This window comes from Telmatherina bonti (assembly GCF_933228915.1).
Source record: "Telmatherina bonti genome assembly, chromosome: 1".
In the NCBI taxonomy this organism is placed as follows: Eukaryota; Metazoa; Chordata; class Actinopteri; order Atheriniformes; family Telmatherinidae; genus Telmatherina; species Telmatherina bonti.
In genome coordinates this window covers 35,193,476-35,221,138 of record NC_136619.1, presented here as the reverse complement: position 1 = coordinate 35,221,138, position 27,663 = coordinate 35,193,476, and the positions used below count along the sequence as shown (strand labels likewise).

At 36.4% G+C, this 27,663-nt stretch overlaps 1 protein-coding gene across 1 annotated transcript; it reads right to left on the bottom strand.

Moving 5' to 3' along the window:
* On the bottom strand, positions 1 to 26,012 carry csnk1g1 (casein kinase 1, gamma 1; the record flags this gene model as incomplete). Its single annotated transcript, XM_079245193.1, has 14 exons — positions 25,848 to 26,012; positions 20,188 to 20,596; positions 19,983 to 20,023; positions 17,772 to 17,841; positions 11,485 to 11,636; positions 10,037 to 10,271; positions 9,813 to 9,898; positions 8,801 to 8,885; positions 8,489 to 8,637; positions 8,289 to 8,396; positions 7,119 to 7,229; positions 4,225 to 4,328; positions 892 to 915; positions 1 to 55 (listed from the first exon to the last, which is right to left on the bottom strand). The coding sequence occupies exons 2-14, from the start codon at positions 20,372 to 20,374 to the stop codon at positions 1 to 3; spliced, it is 1,407 nt and encodes a 468-aa protein (XP_079101319.1). The 5' UTR covers positions 20,375 to 20,596; positions 25,848 to 26,012.
* Between the last annotated feature and the right edge of the window lie 1,651 nt (positions 26,013 to 27,663).

Sequence of the window (27,663 nt, the reverse complement as noted above, 5' to 3'; positions counted from 1 at the left end):
TCATTTATGCCTCGGTGTGTTCTTCTTCCGTTTCCGCTTAAAGAAACAGCAGCACCTGCAGACAGAGGCAGACATTAAAGCAGCTTGTACTCATGAAAGGCTTTACATGAAGCAAAAAAAGAACACAACCTGATTGCTTTAATTAAGATGTTAAATATTAGAAGTTTAATAATAAGAATAATAAAGAGAAGTCTTTCAAAATCGGGGTTGTTTGCAACAAGAAGTTTAACTCAGATTACAACATGATAGCTGCATTGCCATCCAACATGTTTGCATGTCTATTAAATTTACTATTTTTAAAGGCATGTGGTAGAAAGCCACAACTAAAAACTGCTGAAGATGAAATATTTTGTATGCAAAAAAAAACAAAGAAGAAAAAAAAAGAAGAAGCAGAGCACACAAAAAGCACAAGACATGATGTATCTCAATGATAAATAAAAACATACAAAGACAAGAAGAAAAGCAGTAGATCGCAACATAGGACAGTGACTGGGTCCTCTTATAACAAATACACTAATAAACAAAAAACTGAATCCAAATAGGAGGATTTACATCACGCTGCTGCTAGCAAAGCCACTGTAGCTAACTTGGATCAGACATTCAGCTGAATCTATCTGCCTTCCTGATGTGACACTAGTTTACGTTTACATCCATTCAGCAGCCTGGACTACAGTAAACCACTCACTGGTGAGGCGGTGTTTTTGTTAACAAAGAAAGAAAAAGAAAGAAAAGTGCAGACTTTGATAGTGAATAGAGCTCTCTCTGGGATTTAACACACTATACGCCAGTGAGAGTTCAATTAAACTTAGTAAACAACTCTACTGGGCCCAGCCCAGGTTGGTCCACTCCCTGTCCCATGAGTCTGACGTGGACAAGCAGAGAGGGACTCACCACAGGTTGAGCATTTTCACGCAGCTACAGAAGAAGAGAGAGGAAAGAGTGTCAAGAGAAAAGAAAGATTAATACAGCAAGACTAAAATGATGGGCCTGGGCACATGCCTGTACAAACATGCACACAAACAAGACACAGGTGGACACAGAGAGGGAAAGAGTCAGATAGTTAAAGGAAGGAAGATCACAGATAAGGATACAGAACAGCTACTCTGCAACTGAGAGCGTTTACCACAACGTCTTAATACAATAATGATATAGCACCAAAACTCTTTGTCTGTTCTGTTTGCTGGAAGAACGAGCGTCACCCTTTCAGAATTCACTGTTTCCTGTTGAAAAGGACTGAATTTATGTAGGTTTTCTAGCTGCTACAGTTGTCCTCATATGTATTCATCCCCTTTCATTAAAGAAAAGGCTGAATTTACAACAGTCACTCAAATAACTGGAGACTTAAAAACAATAACTAAAAATTTGCAAAAATATAATTTAGTAATATAAGACATTGTTTTTTTATTTAATTGAGTTGAGGAAAGAAAAAACAAACAAATTGGTCCTAGACAAATTAGAGCACTTTTCTGTTGAACAGTGGGACAAAATACCTGTCAACAGGTGCAGAAGTCTGACTGAGAGGAACAGAAAACACCTGACTGGAGTGGAAACATTAAAGGATTGTTAACAAAATATGTAATATGTGATGTAATATGTAATAAATTATCTTATTTGTTTGCTTTTTAAAAAAATATTTCTATTGAACCAGAATTAGAAAATAATGTGATGATTTTCATCAAATTTTTATGTATTATTACTTTACTCAATTTCAGCTTATTTTACAGGCAGCTGTTTTTTCCTTCTTTAATGAAAGGGTATGGATAAATATGAGCACAACTATATGTGAAATATGACATGAAAGTTTTCAAGGTGTATTTCAACTGAATGTCTTCAACTGGACAGAGACAGCACAATAAAAATGCTATCGAAAGACATTTTTTCCTCAGCAATGTTTAAGATAGTAGACAGAAAACCAACACTGTCTAAATATAAACCTTACAAAAACAGGAAGTCGCTGTACAACCACCAGCTGCAACGTTAGGTATCAGTGTCTGCTGCTTTATTTGGATGTACAGTTTATAGAAGAGAAAAATACTGCACTAAGCAGTTCTGCAGGGCTTTTGTTGAACCTTCAGCCCCTGCTGAAGAGGAGAAGGATAGACTTCAGCTCTGATTTCAGTAAATATCCTGCTAAAGAAGCAAACGGCTTTCAAGTTTTAGCCCTTTAACTGCGTAACATTTGGTTTAAATCAAATGCTTGTTTTGCAGATCCCGAACAGTCCCCAGGTCAACTAGCCAGATTAAGTTATACATAGTAAGAATGCACATCACAGTTGCTTTTATATTTCTGTTAATCAAATCAATAAATCCAAAGCAATGTTTGCTGCAGGTGAAGCTGACATGTTGCCCCCTCCAAACTGCTTGGTGTGTGAGAACAAAAGTTTAAGCAATCTAATGATTCTGTTTAGCAGTAATCTAATTATCTTTTTTTTTTTAACAAAAGATGTTACAAGTGTACAAGGTTTGGAGAGAAAGTAACTGCTGGAATCACCAAATTCTCTCCCTGTTGAAAACCAATCTGCTGCTTATTAAAAATATACAAACATGTTGAATGTAAACGTAATTATATTATGTGAGTGTTACTAGTAAAGTGCAGTAAATAATCTTAAACATGCAAACAGGTGTGTAATTTTAATGACTACCAGTATTTAAAACTGACCTGGGTTATTTATCTGTTTGTTGCTTTCATTCAATATGTAAATGAAAAAAACGAAAAGCTGTCTATATGTATGAAATCATTCAATTTGGCTGAAGCATACATTTTTTTTCAAACAAGACTGAAAATGCCTCAAATGGCAGATTTCAGTCCACTGCTGTATGTCCACAGATGCAACCAAAGTCAGCATCTGGTGAGGTATCAGAGAGATGGGCAGCAAACGTGCCAATCATCATATCAAACGACGGCGTGAATGGAGCAGGAAGGTTTGTCATCTGGGTGGAATGAAAGAGTCCAGATTAAAGGGAGTTGCTGGGGAGGCAATGTTCCCAACGATAACACAGTCATGGAACAGAATCGACTCCACGTCTCAGTTTGTGAAACAAAAATCCATCTTTTGGGTAGTTTTTGATTCCTTTGTAGGCATGTTTAGGTTGATCATTAGAGGGGTGTTTCTTTAAAGCTTGTTACATTCTCCACAAGAAGCAAGAACTGAGTTCCTGCTCTCGAAGCTGCAAGAACTAGAAAAAAAAAAAAAAAAAAAGCCTTTTTCGTCTATTCATCCTCCACGTGAAGGAGGGGGGGGGGGTCACTGCAGGCGGCGATGTCTGCTTTTATGTCCAGATAACTCAAAAAGTTACCGACAGACTTACAAAAAAATTTTCCAGAGTAGTTGGAAATGTGAAAAGGAAGAAATTGTTAAAATTTTGGTGGTGATCCGGATCACTGTTTGGATCCAGGAAATTTTTAAAGGATTCTTTAACATTGTGCTTGGCGGAGGTTTCAGCTCCGAGTACTTTTCTAGTTTCATATTTAACGAGCAACTTCGTCCGCGGCGGGACAGGTTGTGCACTCGGACGTGGGTCCGAGTGTTTTAATGCCACATGTTGTAAAAATGTTTGTATTTTCTCATCACCTTGATCAGCTGTTTTATCAAAACAATCTATTTTACCTGCAACAGCAACAATATGGAAGCAGCAACTCCGTTTCATGCGTTTCCATGTTAACCACGCCCACCTCAAATGTCCGACCAATCACACGATACTTCTCGGAGCCCCGTCAGTAAAAAGTTCCAGCCCGATGTGTCGAGAACTGTCTTCAAACACGTCCGAGAGAACAAAATGACGTCATTTTCTTCTCGGGGCCTCGAGAACAAGAACAAAGTTCTCGCTTCTCAAGGAGGATGGAACAAGCTTAAGACAATCATCCTGCTTGGAAACAAAGATGCATCCTCAGTCGCTGCTCATGCCACGCACTAGTTGAAGGTGAGGAATGATGTACAATAGTTTTCACTCTCTTAAAAAAACAAAAAACAAAAAAAAATAACTGAGAACCTCAGACAACATTCAGATCAAAAACCTAAACATTCAGGTAGGTAAAGGGACAAGAGGAGGATGACGTTTTTTTTGGTTTCTTATTTGGGGTGGGGGGGGGTTTACAATTTAACAACATACCAAAAGGCTGAGCGACAGAGTGAAAGAGACAGCAATAGGGAGAGAGGAGTGGGAAAGAGGAAGCAACAGATGGACACAGGAGAGAGAGAGGCGTAGTGAGAAAATGACACATACTTGGCCTCGTCGACCACTTCCACCTCTGCCTGAGCTGTGATTGGAGCGCTGGAGCGAGTCACAGGATCGTCTGCATTAAGCTCCCCGTTGGTTGAGCTGACCACCTGTAGCAGAGACTGCTGTTACTTCACGGATCCACTCATGTTTACATAAATCCACACAGTAGGTTCACACTAGCATGCCGGATAAAATAAATATTGGGCTGAAAAAAGAACACATGTAGATGTGGAGAAAGATTCACTGGTTATGAATCAATAATTATTTACCAGCTTGCATCAATTTCAGATTTTTTTTTTTTTTTTTTTTAATCTTTGCTGTTTACTAAATTTGTAAATAAATGTATGGCATCAATTACACAGCTCTGAGTAATTTATAAATGTGCAGATTTTTTTTGGCACTAATTTCACTCTATTGGGATTTTTTAGAGGCTGTAGTATTACTATTTGAAGCTATTAATTATTACAAAAAGATGAAGATACTTTCTGGAATCACATTTTTACACAAAAACTCCACATTAAAAACTCTGAAGTCGTCTTTAGGAAATTAAACAAAAAAAACAATCAGGATGATATTGAAAACCACTGTTTAAACAAAAAAAAGGCATAATTATGGTAAAAATTGGGTTTGTTACTATTGGGGCATTTACATCAGTACACAGAGTCATGTGAAGGAAATAAGTTTATGCCTTATAAAGTGTCTTTTTTTTTTTTACATATTTGGAAAAGTAAACATTTGATCCTGTTGTACATGTATGATCCATGACATTAGTATTAAGTGGAATAATATTCTGTGGAGAAGCATACTTTCTGAGCTAACAGTAACCATTTTAACCAGAAATAACCTTGTGTTTGGTTTTGGGATCTTTGTGACCATACTTACATAAATTATTACCAAATCATTTGACCAAAATCCTCAGTCTGCACTGATTCTGTTGTCTTATTGATCACTGACATGATGGAATGATGTAGGTACCCCCAAGTGGGGGAGATGCGAGTCTCCTGATGTTAGAGCCAGTGCTGAGCTGGTTCAACTCTGGTGCTTCCAAAGAACCGGTTATGGTTTAGACTGTCGGTTATTCCTGCGTCATTACGTCATCTAAAACATGGCGATGATGACAAATGTGGTGGAGTTCAGGGCGCCGGTTGTTTGGTTTGCCAGCTGGTCACTAAGCACCAAATTCGTGATCTTGAAATGTGGGTTTCTTTTGGGATGCAGACGGCCGTCACAGCTCCCCTTTCTGGTCCCTGAAATCTTTAAGCACTCCCAGCTGCTGAATGGAACCAGTTTTTAGAGCCAGGAGCTGGTGCTTAGGTGGTTGGAAGCCAAAGAACCAGTGCTTTTAGTCTGGCTCTGCCTCCGAGCAAGAACAGGATCAGCTCGGCTGAAAAGGGCCTTCTGTGATGGTACGGAGGTGTGGGTCGCAAACACCAACATATTTTATCTTGGGGGTCATGGCTAAAAAATTTAGTTCCACTGATTTTTGACTAATGTCGTCCTACTATAGAACATAATCTGTAGTCGCCAATTTATTTAATTGATGTGTGATGTTGGTGTGCCTGTATCTACCGCTACAAAGAATCAAATGTTTACCTGATATTTGATGTAAAAAAGTAAATAATTCCCACTGGATGTTCATATGACTGAATGTGGATGTTTTACTTGCCTCAAGATTTCATTTTACTGCCATTCACATTGAAATACATAAAGATGCAGGAAGTTGGCTGCTAATAAACATTTCAAATTCTTGTTCATATTTAAATTGCCACTAATGAACCAGTCTTCACTATATTGTATATATGAGTAGATACAAATATAAAATTTCCTCTACAGAAAAGCACAAGATGCAAATCGGTCTTATTAACAGCCTATTCTGACTAGAGAAGCTTATAATTCGAATTTGATGACTGCTGGAGGCTTTGATATAAAATTATCACTGGAACTTGAGCATTCAAAACTGTGACAGGGTAAATATATATATATATATATATATATATACATACATACACACATTTTCTTTTGAGAAAATTCATTACTACTATTAAAAAAAATCTGGGCCACTTATCACATTTATCACCCAACTATGCAAATTAAACTTGTCAAAATCAGGAAAATATTTGCTTAAAGGCATGGATCAAAATTTACATAATGATGTTCCTTCAGGCACAATGACCTTTCACAGCCTGTGAGCATGCACTTAACTGGCTGGAGCCAGCTCATCCTGCCATGCAAAAGGTGTCTTGATCTTGCCAGAGTGTCCGAGCACCACGAGGATTTGTAGGACCAGAGAACAAAATGCTGCCGTTCTAAAGCTAAAAATCATACTTTGAACATCTGGGGTGGGTGGCACCAGATGACATGCATATGGTGAAGCAGAAAAATAACATTTCCCAGGGAGGGGCGAGAAGGGTAGGGGAGGTAAATGTTCACAGATCTGTCTCACACCTGAGGCTAAACTACCAAATGAATGCCAAATTCTAATCAAATATATATATATGATATATGCTTTATATAAAACAATCAAACTAGATTACAAGTTGTACTCTCATGTACTTCTCTGAAGATTCAATATTAAATTTCACTGTTGTGCGTGTCTAGGAAAACTTAAAATATATAAGTCACTACAATCAATTTCAGAGCTTGAAGTTTTCAATTATAATAAAAAGGATAAAAGATAAAAGCAGGTAAATCAAGTCAAATGTAAACATATAAAACATAAATAAAACTAAAAACGGAGACTCCGACACTTGGAGGTAAAGACCATAATAATTGGTGGCAAGCTACTTATTTACAGACCATATATGGAAGTTTATTTTATTTGGATTAGATCTATGAGACAGATCCATCTCCATGGGGACTGGGTAGGGCTGCTCGCTGATCAGGTGAGGGATGTGTACCTGCACTGAGCCCCCGTGCCTGTCCGCTGCCAGGTGGGAGGTCAGATAGGAGGAGTTTGCTTGTCGTGTGGGCTGCACCTCCCATGCTCCTCGTCGATCTGACACTGCTGTCTGCTCAGGAGTTGGGAGTTGCATCAGTGATGTGAGGGGAAGTGGGATTTTGGGGAAGGGGGTGCAATGCAACAGGGAAGAGGGGGTGAGAGTGATGAAATAATTATATTAGGAAAGATGGACGTTTAGTTGTGCGGTGCAAGGTACCATGCAAAGCAGCATGAGAGATGAAGAAGAAAACAAATTAATAAGAGCATGAGAATAAAACAAAGGAAAAACCAAACAAAAATAAAGCTTCAGCTTCAGCCGCAGAACAGAACCAGAAACTTATGAGCCTGAAGCCAAACGAGCATAAGTTCTTCCAGTTCGAACTTTTCTGCTAAATGTTATGACACTAACGAACACAGAAACTCAACTAACACTGCTGAAAAGATTTATTTTTGTATTACACCCACCGCTTGACAATTCATGAATGAATACACCACACTGTATTATCAGTCACCATTATCTTTATGAGCAACAGTAATCAGACTGTAAATATGAATTATAATACTTGACGTCTTAGATACTTTCTATGCAATTTAACATTCAGTGAGTCAATATAACCGGATGCAACATTTGATCGCATCTCACTTTCCAACCGTAAGCAGCGTTTTTTGTTTATTATTTAGGATGGTTTTGTTTATCTTGATTGTTAATATGCAATCATTCACTCTTTTTCTTTTTTTTTTTTTTTTTAAAATAATGAATTTTTAATAAAAGCCAATACTTCACAGTCACGGTTTCTTCAAAAGCTGAGAAATGAGGGTTTTAGTGACTAGTCTAAATTCAGTTAAGCTTTTTATTTTTCTTAAGAAAACCTCCAGGTTTTATGAGGCTTCTTTTAGATACTGCTTAGGTATAAGACAAAGTGTCTTCAGCCTGAATGGCTTTTTTTTTATACAAGAATAGATCTCAAAGATGATGGTTTTACAGCCAATAGCCTTACTTGAAAGAAATATTAAGAATTCTGATCCAAAGAAAAGACGTGAGTTTCACGCAGTAATTCCCAATTTCATTTGTTCTCTCTAGAACAAAAGCATGGTAAAACACACACCTTTTCCTGCAGCAGAAACATACCTGATTTCTAATTGGTTGGTGCTGTGATGGTCGGTCTCTGTGGGGATGGATCTCTCTTGTGACAGCAGTTGCACCAGAATCTACGTGGACAGATCCCACTGGTGTGGGCTAAGGGGAATAACAATTAGTTCAACTCAGTGCAGACAGGCAGCTACTTCAAATGACTGAGTTAACAACATATAAGTCACTGTGTCACTTACTATCTGCCTGCCGACCCAGTCGTAAGTGTAGTCAAAGGTGTATCCTTTTCTCTCAAATAGTTCAGTAAACAGAGTCCTCAAATATTCATAGTCTGGCTTTTCAAAGAAGTCCAACCGTCTCACATACCGTAAGTAGGTGGCCATTTCCTCTGAAATGAACAAAACAAAAGAAGCAACTGAATACTCTCTAATACGAATAACATTAGCATTACTGTAATAAGAAAAAAAAATACTTTGAAGTAAAAGAAAAAAATGTGGTGATAGATATTTTTAAATGGATCCATTCATAAACAAACATCATCATCAGCATACCTGGGAAGTTCTCACAGAGGACCTCAATGGGAGTGTTGCGTTTTGTGTCTCCAATCTTCTGATATCTTTCTTTCAGTGTGTCAGCCTGCAGAGTTGTGAAATGCATTTAACAAAATCTTAAAACTGAACAAATTATTGAAACTTCATAATAACAGATCTTTCACTTAGTCTTATTTCTGTTGTAGAAATGTTAATGGTGAACCTGCAAAAATGATAAAGTCACAGCCAATTATTTTTTAATTAACACTTTGGCTTATTCCTTCCACCTAGATGGGATAATATTTTCCTTTTATCCTATTAAATATGCTGAAAGGAGAAAATACCATAATCTGCCATCTCTATATTTATATGATTTTCCTTAATAGTAAACCATTAACAAAATAAATAAATAAACAAACAGTATAACAGTATTGACAGACTAGTCATAAAAAATATCACTTCTGAAAGGCTCAGTCTTTCAGAAGTAAACATGAAGAAGGGCTCATCTCACTAACAAAAGACAGATATCTGTATGCAAAGGACAAGGTTGAAATCAAATACCGAACAGCTTTGATTTTTTTTTAGCCCTAAGGGAGCCACTACATGTCTTCCCTGTTTCCTGCCTACATCTATTCTCTCTTTCAACATCCAATGTGCAGCCCTTTCAATGGAATTTTGTGTGTGTGTATTTTTTATATATATATATATATATATATATATATATATATATGTATATGTACATATAAATAAAAAAACAGATCTAAAATTAAAATTCTATTTTAAGTGATTTAACTACCAGCTCCAGTCTTTAACATGTTACAGTACTTTTAACTTTTGAAATGTTTTTGCCCACACTCTTCATTAATATCTGACATATCTAATTATATCTGATTATTGTATTTTGGGTTTTAATTACACATCTTTACAAATTTCTATTTATCAGCTGCCAGAAGTGTCATTCACTGTTCAAGTGTTTCTACAAAATAAAACTGATTTTTAAACATTTTGGAGTGTTTTCATGTACTTGCCATACCTTTAGTCCTTGCCAGGGTAGACTCCCACGGAGGAAATACATGAACATGTGGCCTAAGGCCTCCAGGTCATCTCGTCGGCTTTGTTCTGTATCAATAGATTTTTTTTTATTTCACTGAGAAACTTTAAGATCAAACTTCTATGTATGATCAAAAACAGACATTTAAAAAAAAAAAAAAAAAAGCAAACTTATAAACAAAGCAACCGCTTTGAACTTATTATTACCTTTGCCTAAGTGTGTGTTGATGGACATGTATCTGGCAGTACCAGTCAAGCTCTTATGCTCCCGGTATGGAATGTGTTTTTTGGTCTCTGGGTCGATGTACTCTTTGGCCAGGCCAAAGTCAATGATGTGGATGATGTGTTCCTTTTTATTCCCTTGGCGTCCAATGAGAAAGTTTTCAGGTTTGACATCTCTATAAATGAGATTTTTAGAGTGCACATACTCCATTCGAGAAATCTGTTGAGCAGGAATAAAAAAAACAACAAAAGAATCATTGAAGAGAAAAACATTTATAGAGATTATATTAAAGGCAAGACTAAAGTGGAAATCAAGGAGTCCAAAATTACTGAAAAGTTATCAGCTGTCATGTTAATCATTTTAAGACTCCGCCACAACAGGTTTTTGACACAAGAGGTTCAGTAATCATGAATAGTGCTGGGGTTTTGTTTTTTTTTGTAACAGCATGATCATGTATTTTGGGCCATTAGAGGGGTAGATGGAATAATAAGTAATAGAAAGAGTGTACTGTTAACCAGCAACATTTTATCACCCCATTACTTCCCCACAGCAAAACCCTCTTTTCTCAAAACGAACAGATTCAGAACCATCCTGCTGGAACTCGCCGCTGTAAATATGAGTGATTAACATCCAAAGAATATCCATCAATAAGTGCACATTCAACCCAGAATTCATAGCTCCTGTAAGTTTTATGATCAATATGAATAGTAATCAATGTTATGAGTAATAACCTTTTTATTTATCTAGAACTGGCAAATTGTCATTTTTGTATGAAGAGGAATAGTAAATGTTTAGTTGTAAACACGACAAAAAAAGCTGACTTTCTGGTTTTAATAAATCATATTTCACAACTGTGAAGAAGTCATTTTGGTAACACAAGAACTGCAGATTCTGTGCTGACAAAATTAAATGTTGGAAATTTTTGGATGACTGAGTGGCCTAAAAGGCTGGGTTCATAAGTTTGATCACAAAACAATATTGTATCAATTCAATGATGTCTGAAAAAAGCCATATACAGTTGTGCTCATATTTATTCATACCCTTTCATTAAAAAAGGAAAAAAAAAACAGCTGCCTGTAAAATAAGCTGAAATTGACTAAAGTAAGAATAATTAATCAAATTAATCAAAATTTGACGTTTGTGAGCTCAGTCATGAAAATGCAAAACAATCTGTTTTTTTTAACAAAAAGAAAAGGTGCCACATTAAGCTTTAACATTTAACCATGTAAAAAAGCTCAAATATAAATATTTAAATTTGTTCTAACAATCATAATGACACAGTGTGACTTTATCATTGTAACATACAATACTTCTAAATATAAACAGTCTTTATGAAATTAATGTAAGAAATTTCTCTTTTTTTTTTTTGTTTACAAGTAAAAAGAAGCCATTTCGTAACACTTCTGCATGACATAGTATGCTTTAAACCCACCAGTTGGATTGCTATCATCAACACTGTCTTCAGTGAAAAGGTCCGGTCACAAAGGTCAAAGAGGTCTTCTAGACTCGGGCCCAGAAGCTCCAGAACCATGGCATTGTATTTCCCACAGGGCCCGAAATAAAACACCTGGGGCACGCCCTCAGCTGAAACACAAAACAGACACAGACGTGACTTTAAAGACAACTCCCTGCAACCTGCATTTGTCGGAGTAATCCCTAGTCATCATTGTTTAACTATGTGTTTGCAGGCACAAGAACCCTGTTGGTAGTCTGAGATGCTTGAACTGCAACACCTACAAACAAATCTGCTACTGCAATCTGAAAAAATAATATTTTCAGTCTCATGCCAAAAACTCCCAAGTGAATGATAGCCTCTCGACTCCAATCACCCTAATTCTTCCACAGACCTATTTATCTGTCACCTTGGCCCTTATTTTATTTCTTGTCACAGTGCAGTTCAGTGTTGAGCTGACTACTTAATAGAACTGTAATAAGGGTGGAGCTGGTGCCCTTATACTCCTCTATTTGTGTTGTTTGTCATGCTGGTGTTATGGAGCGCAAAGCAACTCCTTACAGCTGAACTTTTAGAAAAGTACCATAAATACAAATTGTCATGGGCTGACAGGGAATGAGGCCGCTTTTCTTTTATCTCACAGTTTTTAAAAACATTATTTAAAGCAGTGGTTCTAAACCTGAGATCCTGGACCCTGCAAGGGAGTCCCCATAGGGAAACCCTGATGCTTTGAGCATTGAGAGCAATAGTGATTGATGTCTGCATGTTGTCCGTTTTATAATAAATAAAAGTACAGTTATAGGTTTTTAATTTAACTTTGGATTTATTGAAGGACAGGACTCAGTCAGAATACATTATTTATGCTGAGAATCTCACTTTTGAAAGCATAAAACCAAGCATTCAGCATGGGTTGGGGCAAGGAGTCCATGCTTTATAGTAGGTGCATGAAGGGGGTCCTCAGGTTGGGAACTATTGATCTTGAGTACACTAAAATGTTGTTTTTTTTTTTTTTTTTTTTAAAATAATGTATAATTAACAGACAAAGGCCTTGCCATCAAGGACATGCAGTAGGCATCATTTCAAGTATTTTTTTTAAGTGTACTCCTATTCTTTAAGTCAGGGGTAGGCAACTCCAGTCCTCGAGTGCCACAGTCCTGCAAATGTTAGTTTCCCCGCTGCAACACACCAGACACACATCAGACCTAATCAGCAGACTTGTGTAGAGCTTGACATCAAACTCTGCACAAGTCTGCTAATCAGGAATTGATTTGAATCAGGTGTGTTGCAGCAGGGAAACTAACATTTGCAGGACTGTGGCACTCGAGGACAGGAGTTGCCTACCCCTGACTTAAGTTATTTGCTATTGAAACATCTACACTACTCAGTCAGCCTGTCCACATCCTGAACTGTAGTTTAAAAGTACAACAAATCAGGTCAATTGTTAATTGGCTTCAAGGAAGTATGACTCAATGTTTGCGATTTCTTACTGCTTGTCAAGAGTCACATTAAAAAGTCCCTCTCAACTTCAAAGAAAGCCTCCATCATACAGTCAGCGTCTTACCAGACTACTTAGTCTGTAGCCAATATTTGGAAATGTAAAATTGTATTTAACTTTTAAAATATAGGGGGTGCTTAGACTGCTTTTCAAACTTGACCCAGTTGTCGGGACATTAATACAGAGCATCCACACACTTGGACATGCAAGAACTTTAAAACTTAATTAAATCAGATACAGTTTCTCACTTTGTGATTTGTGTATAACTGTAAATTCTGTTTTTTTTCTGAATATACACTACATGTAGGTGCTGAGATATTCAGTCTTATTACAGACACAAGAACATAAATTAAATAAAAATTAATAATTTACACAATCCTTAATTAAATATTTGAGTCACTTGTGGGAAGAGAAACAATTTGCAAACACAAGTAAAATATGATCATCACAGAACACATAGGGAAGAATTGTTGGACAAGCAACCAACCCACATACCTGGTTATTTTCCTTTTGTGCTGCAATGAAGTTAGCTTTCAACAACGAGTAGACTATAAAATATATTTAGTAGAGCATCAGGAACAACCTGCTATGTTGAGAGTATTTATCTAAAAACAGATAGTCTAATACAAATATTGATCCTAATGTTGGGCAACTTGACAATTTTGATAAAATCTGAATGTGTTGAAGACATACGTCTTGCCAGCTGGGTGACGGGAAGGACGCTGCAGCTTGAAAAGTGGCATCAACGCTCTTAGCTAGCATATGGGAATGAAGGAGTCATGCTGTGCTCCATCCTGCGTTTCTGAGCACCATTACGTAGTTCTGTGGGTTGCTAATTGTACCACAGGAATGCGTGTCTTAAAACCCACTGCGTCCGTGGGAGGCCTAAAAATGTGTCAGAATGGAGATGTGCTGTAAATAAGTGGATAAATGGATCAATTTAAACACGGCTGTTCAAGATTTTTAATCGCAAAAAAAACAGGATAGCATGCAGCAATGTAGACTGTTTCTGTGCATTACAGACTCCAACTTTGACTTTGTTGTAGGTACCACTTGACTTCAATCTAGTTTTCTTAAACTCAGTTTGACCAAATTAATATGGAGACATAAAGCCGCTGCTGCTAACTGTATGAGCATTTTCTCAGTCCTGTTAATCTATCCTCTTCAACACATTTGGAAGTGAAACGATACTTCTTTTTTTAAATGTGCAGCTGCATTCATCATTGCGAGTTAGACCAGTCATCTGCCCCATATGTACATTAAGGGATGAAGGAAGAGCTGTAGGCAGGCTGTATAAAAATATGCATTTAGCCATGGTGACATTGGGGAATCACTAATTCAGCCTTTTTATGCCACTCTCTCTTTGCGACTTTAAAACTGTTACAAGGAAGAACAGCCATCATTTAGGTGGTCCAACCATCCATCCCCACCCCAGTAAACCCCACACGGTCTCTGATGTTGTCATGTGTAATGTCATTCCCTGCACTTGTAAATTAACAAAAATGAGTGTGAAATAGAAACACAGGGGGAAGCATTTTGTAGAAACTAACCAAGTTTAAACATGTGGTATTTAAGTGAGAGCCTTTACCATTTGACAGCCGTGGTAACCAAGCCTGGCTGTAGGGTTATGACTTGACACTTGCACTGTAGCCCCTGTTCTACAGCGCATCATGTTTTTATAGTTTATTGTAGTATCACAGGAATATAATTTTCTCAAATGACAGTCACGTTTTAATTAATGCATCATTTCTCTACTGATTGAAACTACACATTTAAAAAGAAAAAACAGACGAAAAGGTAAAGTCAGACCTCTGAACACTAAGCCTACTTCTACAGAAGTAATTCATGTTGATGAAAAACAAATACACGATCAAAGCACTTCAGCACTGACTTTTAAATATATTATCTCCATATTTTTCACAGACATTATGGATGTACAACACAGACAGACTGGCTACTCATGCTAGGTCTTTAGAGGCTCTACAGAATATTTTATGCCCATTGTGGAAAATAGCCAATTGCTTTTGTACATCAAGCTTGATTTAGTGACTGCATGGCTACTTTCCCTACAACTATCACCGAGGACAACCTCAACTCAGGTTCATTTCTCCTTTTTCACTCAAACCCAATGCGTACTAAGATGTTTACTACTTTAAAGCTGCACTGGTTATGGAGGTGGTGTAGTATTTCACAAAGAGACGTGCCTGATAATACCTTTAACAGTGTCCAGCCACCCCAGAAAAACAATTCAAATCCCTCTTGCTTTGGCAAAATAATTACAAACCTACTATCTTGTAAAGCCAGATCAGCAGACCAACTTTTATACGACAACATTAGAACTGGAAGGAGATTTTTTTTTTTTTTATTCTTAATTGAATCAGCCTCATTAATATCCAGTGACAGTTGGTTATGCATCAGAAAACAACACCTGACTGAGCATCTGAGTCAAACTACATGAATTCATAAAGACTGTCGCACACAGACTGACAATCACATTGGCTGAGAATAATGTGGCCCAGCACACAGCCAAGAAGAAATGAGGTCACGTTATCCCATCTGGAGGAGAGGACAGAGGTAGGTTAGTACTAAAGAGGCAGACCCACTCTCTAAATATTTAATGAGTTTCCGCACAGTTGGCCTTTTCCAGTCTTTGCCTTTGCAAAACAATAGCCATTATACTCCCAGTAGGATTATCATATGTGCACACATAGCTTCAAAAAGCTCACCAAGGATCGTATAGCACAATAAAACTGCTTATTTTCTATGCCAAACTGTGACTGAGGCCGTCCAAAAGTCGAACACTGACACCACTGATTTGTAATGATGCCATTAGTTGATAAATTACAAGCCAAAAGGAACAGCTGCAGTTTAAATGCATTTAAATGTGAAACATCAATATGCATGTTTTTAATCTACCAAATTTCACCATGACAGGTTTATTTATTTCTGTGTTCTATTGTATTTAGCATTTGTATGAGTTCCAAAAATAGAAAGCCTCATAAAAATATGGTTTGGATTTCATTTTTAGCTCAGATCCTTAATTGGTGCAGGATTTTTCTGTGGTTCCTGCAACAGGAATATGTTAGCAGACCCAAATTTGTTTTTATGATCAAATAAGGGAAAATAATTAACAGATGAAAAAGAAGCAACAACAAGTGTGTCCCCTTTATAAATGCTCCATATTAGAAATTACAATCATACCTGTAGAAAAAAAAATACAAAAAACATAATGATAAATGTATTGGTGTTTGCATTCTTGGTGCAGGCATCACTATTCAACACAGTGACATCAAAGTAAAAGAATTCTCAACCTATTTCAATGTACTGTTACTCTTAAAGATTTTTCACGACAATGAATATTGACCCCCTACTGCAGTAATATAAAGTGGTAGTAAAGCTTTTCTTTGTTACAGGTCTTTTGTACACTTTTTTTTTAAATGGTAAATCACTTCCGCACATTGTATTTAAAAGCACAGCATATTGTGTATCAGTGCATATAACAACCGCTACATGAGGATAAAGCACTTTAAAGACACTAGAGAGGAGGTTAAAATGGCATCATAATATGTGTGGAACACATAATGCCATGCTTCCTTCTACTAGCAACAGATAATACTATTATCTGTTGAAACCTGCTCCTAACCCAGCTTACCTAACATTTGAGATGACTTACTGATGACTTACTTCTATCAGCTTCCCAAGTTGTCATGCAAAGCATTCCCATATTGTTGAGAAAGCTTGACAATTGATCTATGGCATCATAAATGCTTTTAGTGGCTTATTATGCAAGCTAGTTGCTGACCGAATGGCTCACTCACAAAAGCATCTCAGGAAATGATGAAAGTTTTTATTACTGTCTGCGTAAGAGCAGAAAAAAACATATTTATGCTACCATTTAAGAACAGTTCAGTCTTTGAAAACAAAAATGAAGCCCTGTTCAGAAAAGCCTTGCTCCACTACACTGAACGGTACAGAACCTCACTCAGCTGAAACAAACTTTATAATACATGTATTAATTTCCAAATTAGAACTGGACTGGAGTTTTAGATATGGAAGACTACTGGGGAAGGAAATTTGTTAACTTTACCTTGTTTCATTTTTGCTGTCTCTTCAATTTTGTCTTTTTTTCCTATCAACATCATTATGCACCATTACTGATGTTTTCTCATGACCAGAGTGTTCTTCCATCAAAAAAAAAAAAAAAGCCAAAAGGCCAGGCAGTGGCCATTAAAATATGTAGGCCAACTTCTGTGTCAATTTGAGTAGCACAATAGATAGTTAAAACATTGTGCACAGAAGACTGAATTGTACGTCATGTTGCCAGCAGTGAAAATCACAGGGGAAAGAGAAAGTCAACCAGGAAAGAGGGTCAATATTGGAAACTTCTGGTTAAAAACAGACTATATAAACTTGAAATAATGGTAGTATTTTTCAGTCCACCAGGAGACTGTATAAAGTACGTATGTTTTATGAGTTAAAAAGACCCTTTCCTTCACTTTGTACTATCAAATCTGCAGTAAGTTGATTTTTCAGAAAGGTAATCATTCAAAACACTCCACATGCATGTAGGCACTCATGAACTCCAGTAAACCACATTCTGGAGATTAAAGTAAGTTGCTGATCCAGCTGAACATCAACACGTAACATGAGTTGAGTAATGACTTGTTGTGGAAATGATGCAATCTTTGGGAAAATCTTCCAAAACAGTGAAATCATTATCATGAAGTCACATATAAACACCAAAAGGAATGGAAAACAAGTCTAATATCACCTGTATTTCCCAGAGTTTTGTAGAACCGGTACTCCAAATGCAGCTGTGGTGCCCTCGACTTCACAGGTTCCTGCACAATGAATTAAAAAAAATAAAATAAAAAAGAAACAGTGAAGTGTCTTAAAACCAAATTTTGCTGTCACATTAAATCAATACAGAAAAAACTAATACTTTTCAAAGTAAATTCATATTTCTAATAACTCATATTGCACTATGAAATACTTTGAGATAAGTCGATGTCCCACTGTAGTTCCTCCAATTTTTGCTCAGTTTATTTTATCTAGCTAAACGTACAAAAGAGTCGTAGTAGAAGACTAGTTTGGTGAGCCTGCTGACTTTGATACTGTGGTAAATTACAACTCAAATCTATATCAAGGACATCAGCAGGAAGTCACAAGAAATCCATCAACAAAAGGAAGACACATCTGGCTGAGCATCTACATGCGATTTACAAGTCTAAAACCAGAACAGTAAAACACAAAAATCCACCTGAACTTCACCAGTACAACCTGAACAAGTATAAGGGTGCGTTCACATCAGGATAGTCCACTAAACCCGGTCCGATTGGGGACTCGGCTAAGTTGTAGGGGGGTGTATCCATTCAGAGTGAGACTGCATTCACGCTGCACTCTGGTCAAACCTTTACAATAATATATCCCCATTCCTACCAAAGGTAGCGCTGCACTAGTATTAAACAAAAGAGGACACAACTTGCATGAAGAGAAAAATTCTGTTGCAAGTTAAACATAGGGACAAAACTATCGCCGTTTTGGTTTTTTTTTTTTTTTTCTTATGCAAGTAAACTGCAGAAGTACACTGCAACAATGACCGACAACGACAGACAAGGCAGAGGAATCTCAACGCGATCAATATGTATTTACCCACAGAGTAACGCTACGTCAAATGCAGGAAGTGACTTTTTTTTGTAGTCTGCTTTCTGTATTTAGTCTGCTTGAAACGGGCCGAGACCTGCGTTTGTAGGCGGACCGAGTCCGTCTCTTTAGTCCGAATAAGAATTCATTTGGCGGATTCACAGCTCCCCAAACGAAGCGAACTTTCTGAGCAAACAGACCAGGATTCGAATCAAAAAGGCTGATGTGAATGTGCCATTAATGTCATGATTTTGAGCCATATTGCTAGAAATCATAGATCCTCCTACAGCTGCTTTGGTTTCATTCAGCCACTGTTGCCAACTATTTTTGTTAAAAGCAACTAGCGACAAATCTATCAGCTTTTACTGGAGTTATTAGAGACTTTTCTGGTTTTTGGCAACTGACTTAAAGGCACATATAGTGAATGAGCAGCGGCCTCTCCCCGTCCTAAAGCACTCCCGGGCGGCCAGTCTCAGTCGACTCCGGCTGGTTAATGTAGAATAACTGCAGTAGGTTGTGGAAGTTCACCACAATATAGTTTATACCTTTGTCAGTGAGAACTGGCTGTGTTATTTTTGTATAAACGCAGACATAGTTCAGTGAATTAAACACTGTAATATCCCTCCGTTGCGGGGCATTACCATAGCAACGTGTTAATCAACTGGTTCAAATCAGCTGTCTTTTAACAGGTGAATGAGAAAAATGCGCTGCAGCCTGACAGTAGTTGTTTGGCATAAAATGTACATCGAGGCCAGCATAAAATAGTTCCTATATAAGCGGGAAACAACTCGGAACCGTGCATTAGACGGTTATAATGCGTGACACGGAGTCGAGAACACCACGATGCGCAGCGCTGCTTAAAAATACAGGATAATCGTGTTAAATTATGGAGATCTCAATTACAGTCAAAATAATCGTGATTATAGTTTTTGTCATAATCGAGCAGCCCTAATAAATAGAACTTTATTCATCCCTAAAGGGAAATTCAAACTGTATGGCGACTCAATAAAAGCATTCACTCTTCCACCCCTTACAGGTACGTTATTATAAATAAATCAATAAATAATTAAACAGACAGAAAATCATGCAAACTTATGCATAATTTTGATTGTTGATTTATATAGCCGTTTTTTTTTTTTAAACAGATTTTATTAGAAAAATAAATCTATTTCATAATCCATCTTTTTACTGTGATATATTTTTTTACACTGATTTTACACTGATCATAATTAAAACGGTTTTAATTCTGTGGAACAATGACATTTTTTTTTAAAAATAATGAGGAAAATATAAAAAAAAAATCTAGGTAGTTAGTTTGAGAAATTAAGTGAAAACTTACCAGTTTAATAGCAACATACTCATTTGTGTAGAGATTCTTACCTGAAGGTAGAGTAAAGGCATGTATTAGATGGCTTTCTGAAAGCACCACTTAACATTGTTCAACATGCATGAGCAACTTTGTTATTTCCTTCAATATTAATCAACTTAACTTTTAACGGTAAATTTTGCTAAATTTATTATTACAAGACTAAAACTCAACTTACCAAGCTTTAATTCCCCAAAGTTCCCACAACCAATCTTCTTCCCCACACGAAAATTGGGCCCCACCATGAGGACACCTGATGAGCTAGAGGAGCCAGATGGCCGGGACGAGTGTCCACTTCGGTTTCCTTGGGAAACTTTGGTGCTCCTTGCTGGCCGCTCACCATACTTGTCTCTTTGTTGATCCATGGTGTGTGTAGCACAGGTCAGCGCGAGCCAGCAGTGATAAACAAGAAGGCCTCCTGGGCTGGGCCCACCACAGCCACAGCCCTGATCACTGGCAACACCTGGATGGTACAATTACTCTCATGGGCTAGAATCTGAGGCAACTAGCAGGCACTCCTCCCCAACCTCACCATGTCATCTCTAACAGCTGATGGGCCTCCGCATTTGTCACAGAAAGATGAAGGCCTGTAATAAAAAAAATAATTTAAAAAAACATGAGGGTGGGCATTAAATATCCATTGACAGAAGCAGATAAGACCATCTAATAATATTCACTTTAAAATATACTTAAGAAACAAAATAAAAATAACTTATGAGCTGATATTTTTAAAAAACTCAGACTTTACCTTTAACCACAAAATTATGTTAAGTGTTTACAATAAAAAAAAAAAAAAAACCACAGATGACAAAGTTTTAACACAAAGTAATACAATCGTTCATTTAAATTAGCTTTTTGCCAAACAATGCAAATATATAGATTTATATTTAGTAGCTTTATCTACTTTTGCTTTATTTGTAAACATTTATAAGCACTAAAAGCAAAAAAATCCCCAAAACAATAAAACCAGGACCTCACACTGATGAAGTACTATTTGTTTGTTTTTTAACTATTGTTTATGTGTAAATAAATAATTAAGAAAAACAGATGCTCATCTAAACAGAGTACACTGGCAACAAGCCACACAAGTTTCAATTTAAAGAACTGACGAAAGAAAGCTCCATTTGGTAATGTTTTAAAGTTTTAACATTGTAATGATAACAACTAATTTAACAGCAATCAGAGAAAATTTAGCTAATTTTGTTATTTCATTCACATTTATTAAAATCATCATGCAGTAATAAACTAGAACAGGGGTGGTTCACAGTAAAAACACTTCCGGTGTTAGGAGATAGTGATCAAATCGCAGTGGTCACAGAAAACACAGCAACTAGTTTGAGCATCAACACAAAGCTTAAGTCATAGTTTGCGATAATGAAGGCATCTCACCACCCACAGCAATAGCCTGGCAGACAATGCCGCAAGAGAATATTATGTAAACAATTATCTGAAGTCGTGTCGGCTTGTAAGGACACCAAAGCTTAACTTGATGGACATTAGCTCAATTTCTCAACTGACCTCCCTCTCATTATGAAAACATAAAGATAGTTTGGTGTGCCATTATCCAACCACTAGGATATGTAAAGTTCTATCAAGTGAAAAGCTACCGGGATATCTTATTTTTGTTTATAATCTTTGGAAAGTAAGTGTACTAATAGAAAAATATTTACAAGAAATTAGTCACTTAGATTCTGCCAACTGTTCAATCAACATGAACATTAAAAAAACAACTTTTTTGTGGTTTCAGGAAATAGATAAACAAACAAAAATAAATAAATAATATCCAGCCACTACTGTTCTCATGACAATGCTGTAATTTTTGTGCATAGGAAGACTGCAGCTGAAAGTATCGTGTGTGTGGGTTTCTGGATGACTCATGCTCAGTATTGCCTGCGCAGATCTCCAGCATCAAAGACAACTAGTTTGCTCTCAAGGGCAACTGAGCACTGTTGCTATTACATAAAACCACGAACAGAACAACACAACTTTAAAAACAGGTTTGTAGAAGAGACCAGTGGTGAGCTGTAACAGTTTCCATTGTGCAAATAATGATTTGTGGGCCATTCCCAGGGCGCACAAGTGTTTAGATTAGCTCAGCTCTCAGTGTTTCTCTTGACTGAAAATGCACTTATAGTCACACACAAACTCACAACTCAAGGTCCTGTCAACCAGTTTACACTAGATATTACCACATATATCACAGTCACAGCTGTTCACTTTACAGCCCACAAATCAATTGCTTCCATATTATCCACGCAGAGATTATTACAACTTTTACTTATCCTAGCACTGAAAGAGCTTTAAAAAGTTTATTTTGAGCCGTTTCTGCTACGGGTCTTTTCTTGTTCCATGCATGCAACATTTTATCAGCAGTATGTGCAGAAGCACAGCTGCTCAGCATTTTAAACATGTTCAGACATGCCTAACAATGAGGATTATCATTGAGAAGTAAACACAGATGTACAATAACCTAATTTCAGCCGTTAAAAGGCTTTATACTACATGGTTAAACAAAAAAAGAAGCAAAGTTTGGGTTGCTGTAAAAAAAAAAACAAAAAAAACAGAAAGGTAGATAAATGACAAGTTCAAAAGATGTTTTCCAGCATCTTTTTATCAGATTGCTTTATGAATCAAGTCTGAGTACAGTACAAACTGAAGACTGTATAAGTTATTTTATATGTTAATCTTTTTAGTTAAACCGTACTAAGGATGCAGTTGCTTCGATTGATAAGGTCTAGGCTCAGCGGCATTATGTGTCTAAAAAGTCATCTAAGGCCACTATCTGAATATACTAAACTGTCATATTTTTCCATTGCATGATTTTTTTCTTGCCCAGTTTGAGTGTATGCCCAGAGCATGGAAACATCTTTTAAGTCTTCTGAGAAATTCATATTGTTGTATAGAGTGCCAAAAGGTGTGTTTTATGAAACATCCTCATTTATCAGGAGACATGGCACCTCTGCGGGGATAAATGTTTTATCTTTTATCGCAAGATTCAGTTTGTTTAGTTATGAAACTTCAAGGTAGTGTTTGTTGTTTTGTTTTTTTCCAGTACAGGAATATTTGAGTGCTTTGCTTCATTTTGCTCTTCATTTTATTGATTGTGTGCACAAAAGAATAATTTACAGACTTAAACACTACCTGATATTTTGAAATTACACTGCCTCCCCCCACCCTCCCAAAAATGTCTTTATTGTGCAGTTTTTAACTTTTACTGCATGTATTCTTCAGGTTTAAGTGAGCTTATGCAATATGACAACATTTTATATCTATCCAGAGTTGCAGTTTCTACAAATACTCTGTCAATGTTAAGAGTCAGAGTAATGTCAACTAAAGTTTCTTTTATTGATAAGTTTCCGTAGTGATATGATCAACACATTCTGAATACAAACACATTTACATAGTAACCCGCAAAAAGTAGCCAGACAATTAAACCAGTTGTAACAAGACACACTATTGCTCCTAGTGATGCTTTGATACGTATTTAGATAAATGTGGAGGTTAAATTCAGATGTTACCTTATATCTGCTATATAAATGTCACCAACTGCTAACAATTACTTTGTTTTGCGCAGTTGCTAAACAACACGTGTCTGTCTACGTAGTGAAGATATAAATTTATGGCGGCACAGCCCAATGGTTGATGTTGTGCTCATTGTCATAATAACCTTTACTTGTCACATGCTTAGTCTGATTAGGTGCTAAATAGTAACATCATCAATCTGGTGATTAAAGTTTTTGTAATAATCTTCATCATCTGCTCTTTCTAAAATTTCTAGACATTGCATTAATGTTTGGTTGTTGTTTTTTTTTTTAGCATAATTGGTTTTAAAAGCGCTAGTTTAATACCTGAGAGAAATGTCGAGATTAAAAAATAAACACATAATTATCAGTGTTAGCAGTATAATAACATGCACAATTGTTTGGTGACACTTTAAAAAATAACATTTAAGGAAAGATAAATAAATACATTTTTAGCTAATTAACATGACTGCATATGAACTAGTTTTCAAATAAATAATAAATAAATAATTTTAAGAATATTTTAAAGAATTCACATTGTAACGCTCATTGCTTCTCCTTAGAAAATGCTGCATGACTAGCTGTCTTCATTTATATGTTACTTACTTAGTTGGCCTTGGCCTGGTTTCCCTTACAAGTAAATCTATTTAAAAATAGATTTCTAATCTCAATTGGACTTCCAGGTTAATTCAAAGTAAAATTAAATAAATTCCAAAAAGCTAATTACTATGAATCCTTTCTTCAAAAAGACAAAATGTTAGTGGAAAAACTCCAAAAACCTTGACTTCAGTCTACATATTTTCTGTTCAAAGTACCTTGAAAAACAGAGGTGCATTTAGATGATTAGCATATACTGAAATGACACATATGTTGACATCTTATTATTAATATTATTACAAAAACAAAAACACAACAAAAAAACCCAAAAACATAATGGCGCTAAGTGCAGTGATTAACCTTCAAGTGGAAAGATCAGCCTGTGAGGGGGGCTTGCCAGCAGTGCAGGCTCCTACTGTGGCTGTGCCAACTATCAGCTGCCTGTCTTCTCTTATGAAGCACAGTTGATGGGAATTTATTTTATGCTCCATTTTTATGCATTTAATTCATAAATATTTTCTACACTAAGCATCACATTATCTCTGTGTGCCCTTTAGCCCATGAGAACGATCTCTTCCCAGCTATACTTTATGATCATAAATACACAGTCCACTTTTCTAAATATAAATTTTACCTAAATTGAGCAGTGTTAGCAAATAAATTGTGACAAAACTAAACTAACAAGTGGTAAATGTTTTAAAGGTATCTAATTTACACATAAAATACTTATGGAGTTTCCTAAGTAAAGGCCTGTAAACAATAAGCCTGAGTATCAGTTCTATGTGCATCATGGCAAATGTTTTATAAAATGGAAAACATGGAAACTGTATTTTAAGAAAGTAATTAATCACATTCAACACACACTGCTTCACTTACTGCAATTTATGCAAATGATCAAGGAAATGCACGTAGGAAACAACATGTATTCAAGCGTCATCACCAGCAAAGAAAGAAAGAAAGTAAATTTGCAATGTTCTTTTTTCTGAGGTCTATTTTAACTTTTAACATTTCCATCTGGCAATATCAAACTTCTACCATGCTTTAACAGAGCTCTACTCGTGGTAGAAGAGCTTAGAAAGGGCCTTGAACAAATGCGACAATCTAAACATGCTATCCAGTCTGTGCGAAACAGTTTCCAGAAAAACAAACCAGTGAGGATCCGTTTCTGTAATGGAGAAGTGTGGGGTAGAGGTAGCTGAGGTTCCTATCAAGATGATCGATCCTTTGTAGGCAGGCCTGCGGTTTAATCAAAACAAGGAGGCGAGTTGGCAGCTGTGTGCCAACATTACACGGACAAAGCCAGCCGTGGCAGTCAATCTTAAGCAGTGGTCAAGTCGATTAGCAAATGAATTAACCATTACCAAGTCAAACTATCAGGTTTCCAACACAAAACATGACTAACCAGCCACACAGCTAGTGTTAGCAAAACATTACTTAGCCAAAGTGACTGGTCCGCATGAAAATATATGCTGTAAAAACTACAACACACAAATTTCCTTGTTTGGCAGATGCAACCTAGTAGTCTAAAGAGCAACAACCACTGTCTTTGTTTAATATTGACGCCTGAGCACCAACCTACTGATGGCTGGGTGACAGCTGGACGGAGCGCAACAAGGAAATTAGCAGCGTTAGCAGCGAAAACATTAGCTAAGAGCCCAAATTCTTCCACCAAACGCTGCTTTGCTTTTCTAGACACCGAAAACAAACAGAGCTGACTCGCCTTCAATGTGCTGATTCCAGACCATTAGAGCCTAGCTGGTGTATTCCTCGCGTCAAAAATAGACGACTGCCCAGAGCTTCATGTGATTTTTTTTTTTTTTTTTTTTTTTAAATGCTGCGCTCTACTTGTTACTGATGTTTCAAGCTAAGGGCCGATAGCAGCTCTCTCCGGTCCATTCTTCGTCTGCCTCCGCGGCTCGTGAAAGGTTCGAGCACACCGGATGTAGAAAAACGGCACCGCCCGCTCCACCAGGCACACTTCCAGGTCACTGATACTGGCTAATTAACCCTCAAAGTTTTTATTTTTTTATTTCAATTCCAAATATCATAATACAGTTGTGCTCATATGTATTCATGCCCTTTCATTAAAGAAAATTAGACATAGCAGACTTCGAATGATTACAAGTGATACATCTGCAGATCATTTTCTGAAGCAGTTTATGGTCTCATAATAACACATCTAAAAGTAAGTTTTTTCCATGCACCAACCCAAATAATTTATGACAAATTTGCATATTAAAAAAGCTGTAGCTGTGAAAGGTTGATATGTTTATTCAAAAAGGTTTTTAATCTATTTTAGTCAATCAACTGACAATCAAATGGCAAACACACAATGATGGATGGATGGATGGATGGATGGATGGATAGATAGATAGATAGATAGATAGATAGATAGATAGATAGATAGATAGATAGATAGATAGATAGATAGATAGACAGACAGACAGACAGACAGACAGATAGGGTTGTGCTCATATACATCCATACCCTTTCATTAAATAAAAGGCTGAATTTACAACAGTCACTCAAATAACTGGAGACTTAAAAGAATAAGATCTAAAAATTTGCAAAAATATAATTTAGTAAGACAAGACACTGTTTTTTCATTTAATTGAGTTGAAGAAGGAAAGAAAAAAAATTGATCCTGGACAAATTACAGCACTTTTATGTTGAACAGTGGGACAAAATACCTGTCAACAGGTCCAGAAGTCTGACTGAGAGGAACAGAAAACACCTGACTGGGGCGGAAACATTAAAGGATTGTTCAACAAAATATTAGTTTATGAGTGATGTAATATGCAATAGATTATCATTTGTTTACTTTTTTTTTTTTTTTTTTAAATCTGTTGAATCAGAATTAGAAAATAATGTAATGATTTTCATCAAATTTTTGTTTATTACTTTAGTGAATTTCAGCTTATTTTACAGGCAGCTGTTTTTTTTCCTTCTTTAATGAAAGGGTATGAATAAATGAGCACAATTGTACAAATTCAAATACAGATGCATAAGGGATGCGAGAGATGTACAAATGGTAGTGATAAATTAACAGAAAATAAGAACAAACAATAAAGAATAATAGCAGAGAACAACAACAATGCAAGTCTTCTATCAATGCATAGATTGTAACTTAGAGAAGAAAAATATTGGTACAATTCTTTGTGAAAAGCAAAATGGGGATGGACTTCATAAACTTGTTTTTATATATGAAAAACTTTCCAAGTATTACAATGGAGTTGACCGATATATTGTGAGCATTGTTTCACATAATAAAACCATATAAAACATTCTTTTTCTGAAGGTCAGGAACAGGCAGAAATTTCGAAAGCCAATGGAATAAATCCTCCCAAAATACATTGATGAAGATGCAATTAACCCTCAAAGTGTTATGTTAGGATTAGTTACTCTGAAATTTCAAAAACAAATATCAACCTGCAGCCAAGAGTCTGTAAAAAAAAATTAAAGGTCTGTATTATATAAAGGTCTGTATTATACAGCAATAATAAGGTTAATCTTGACATAGCTTTTAGAATAGTTAA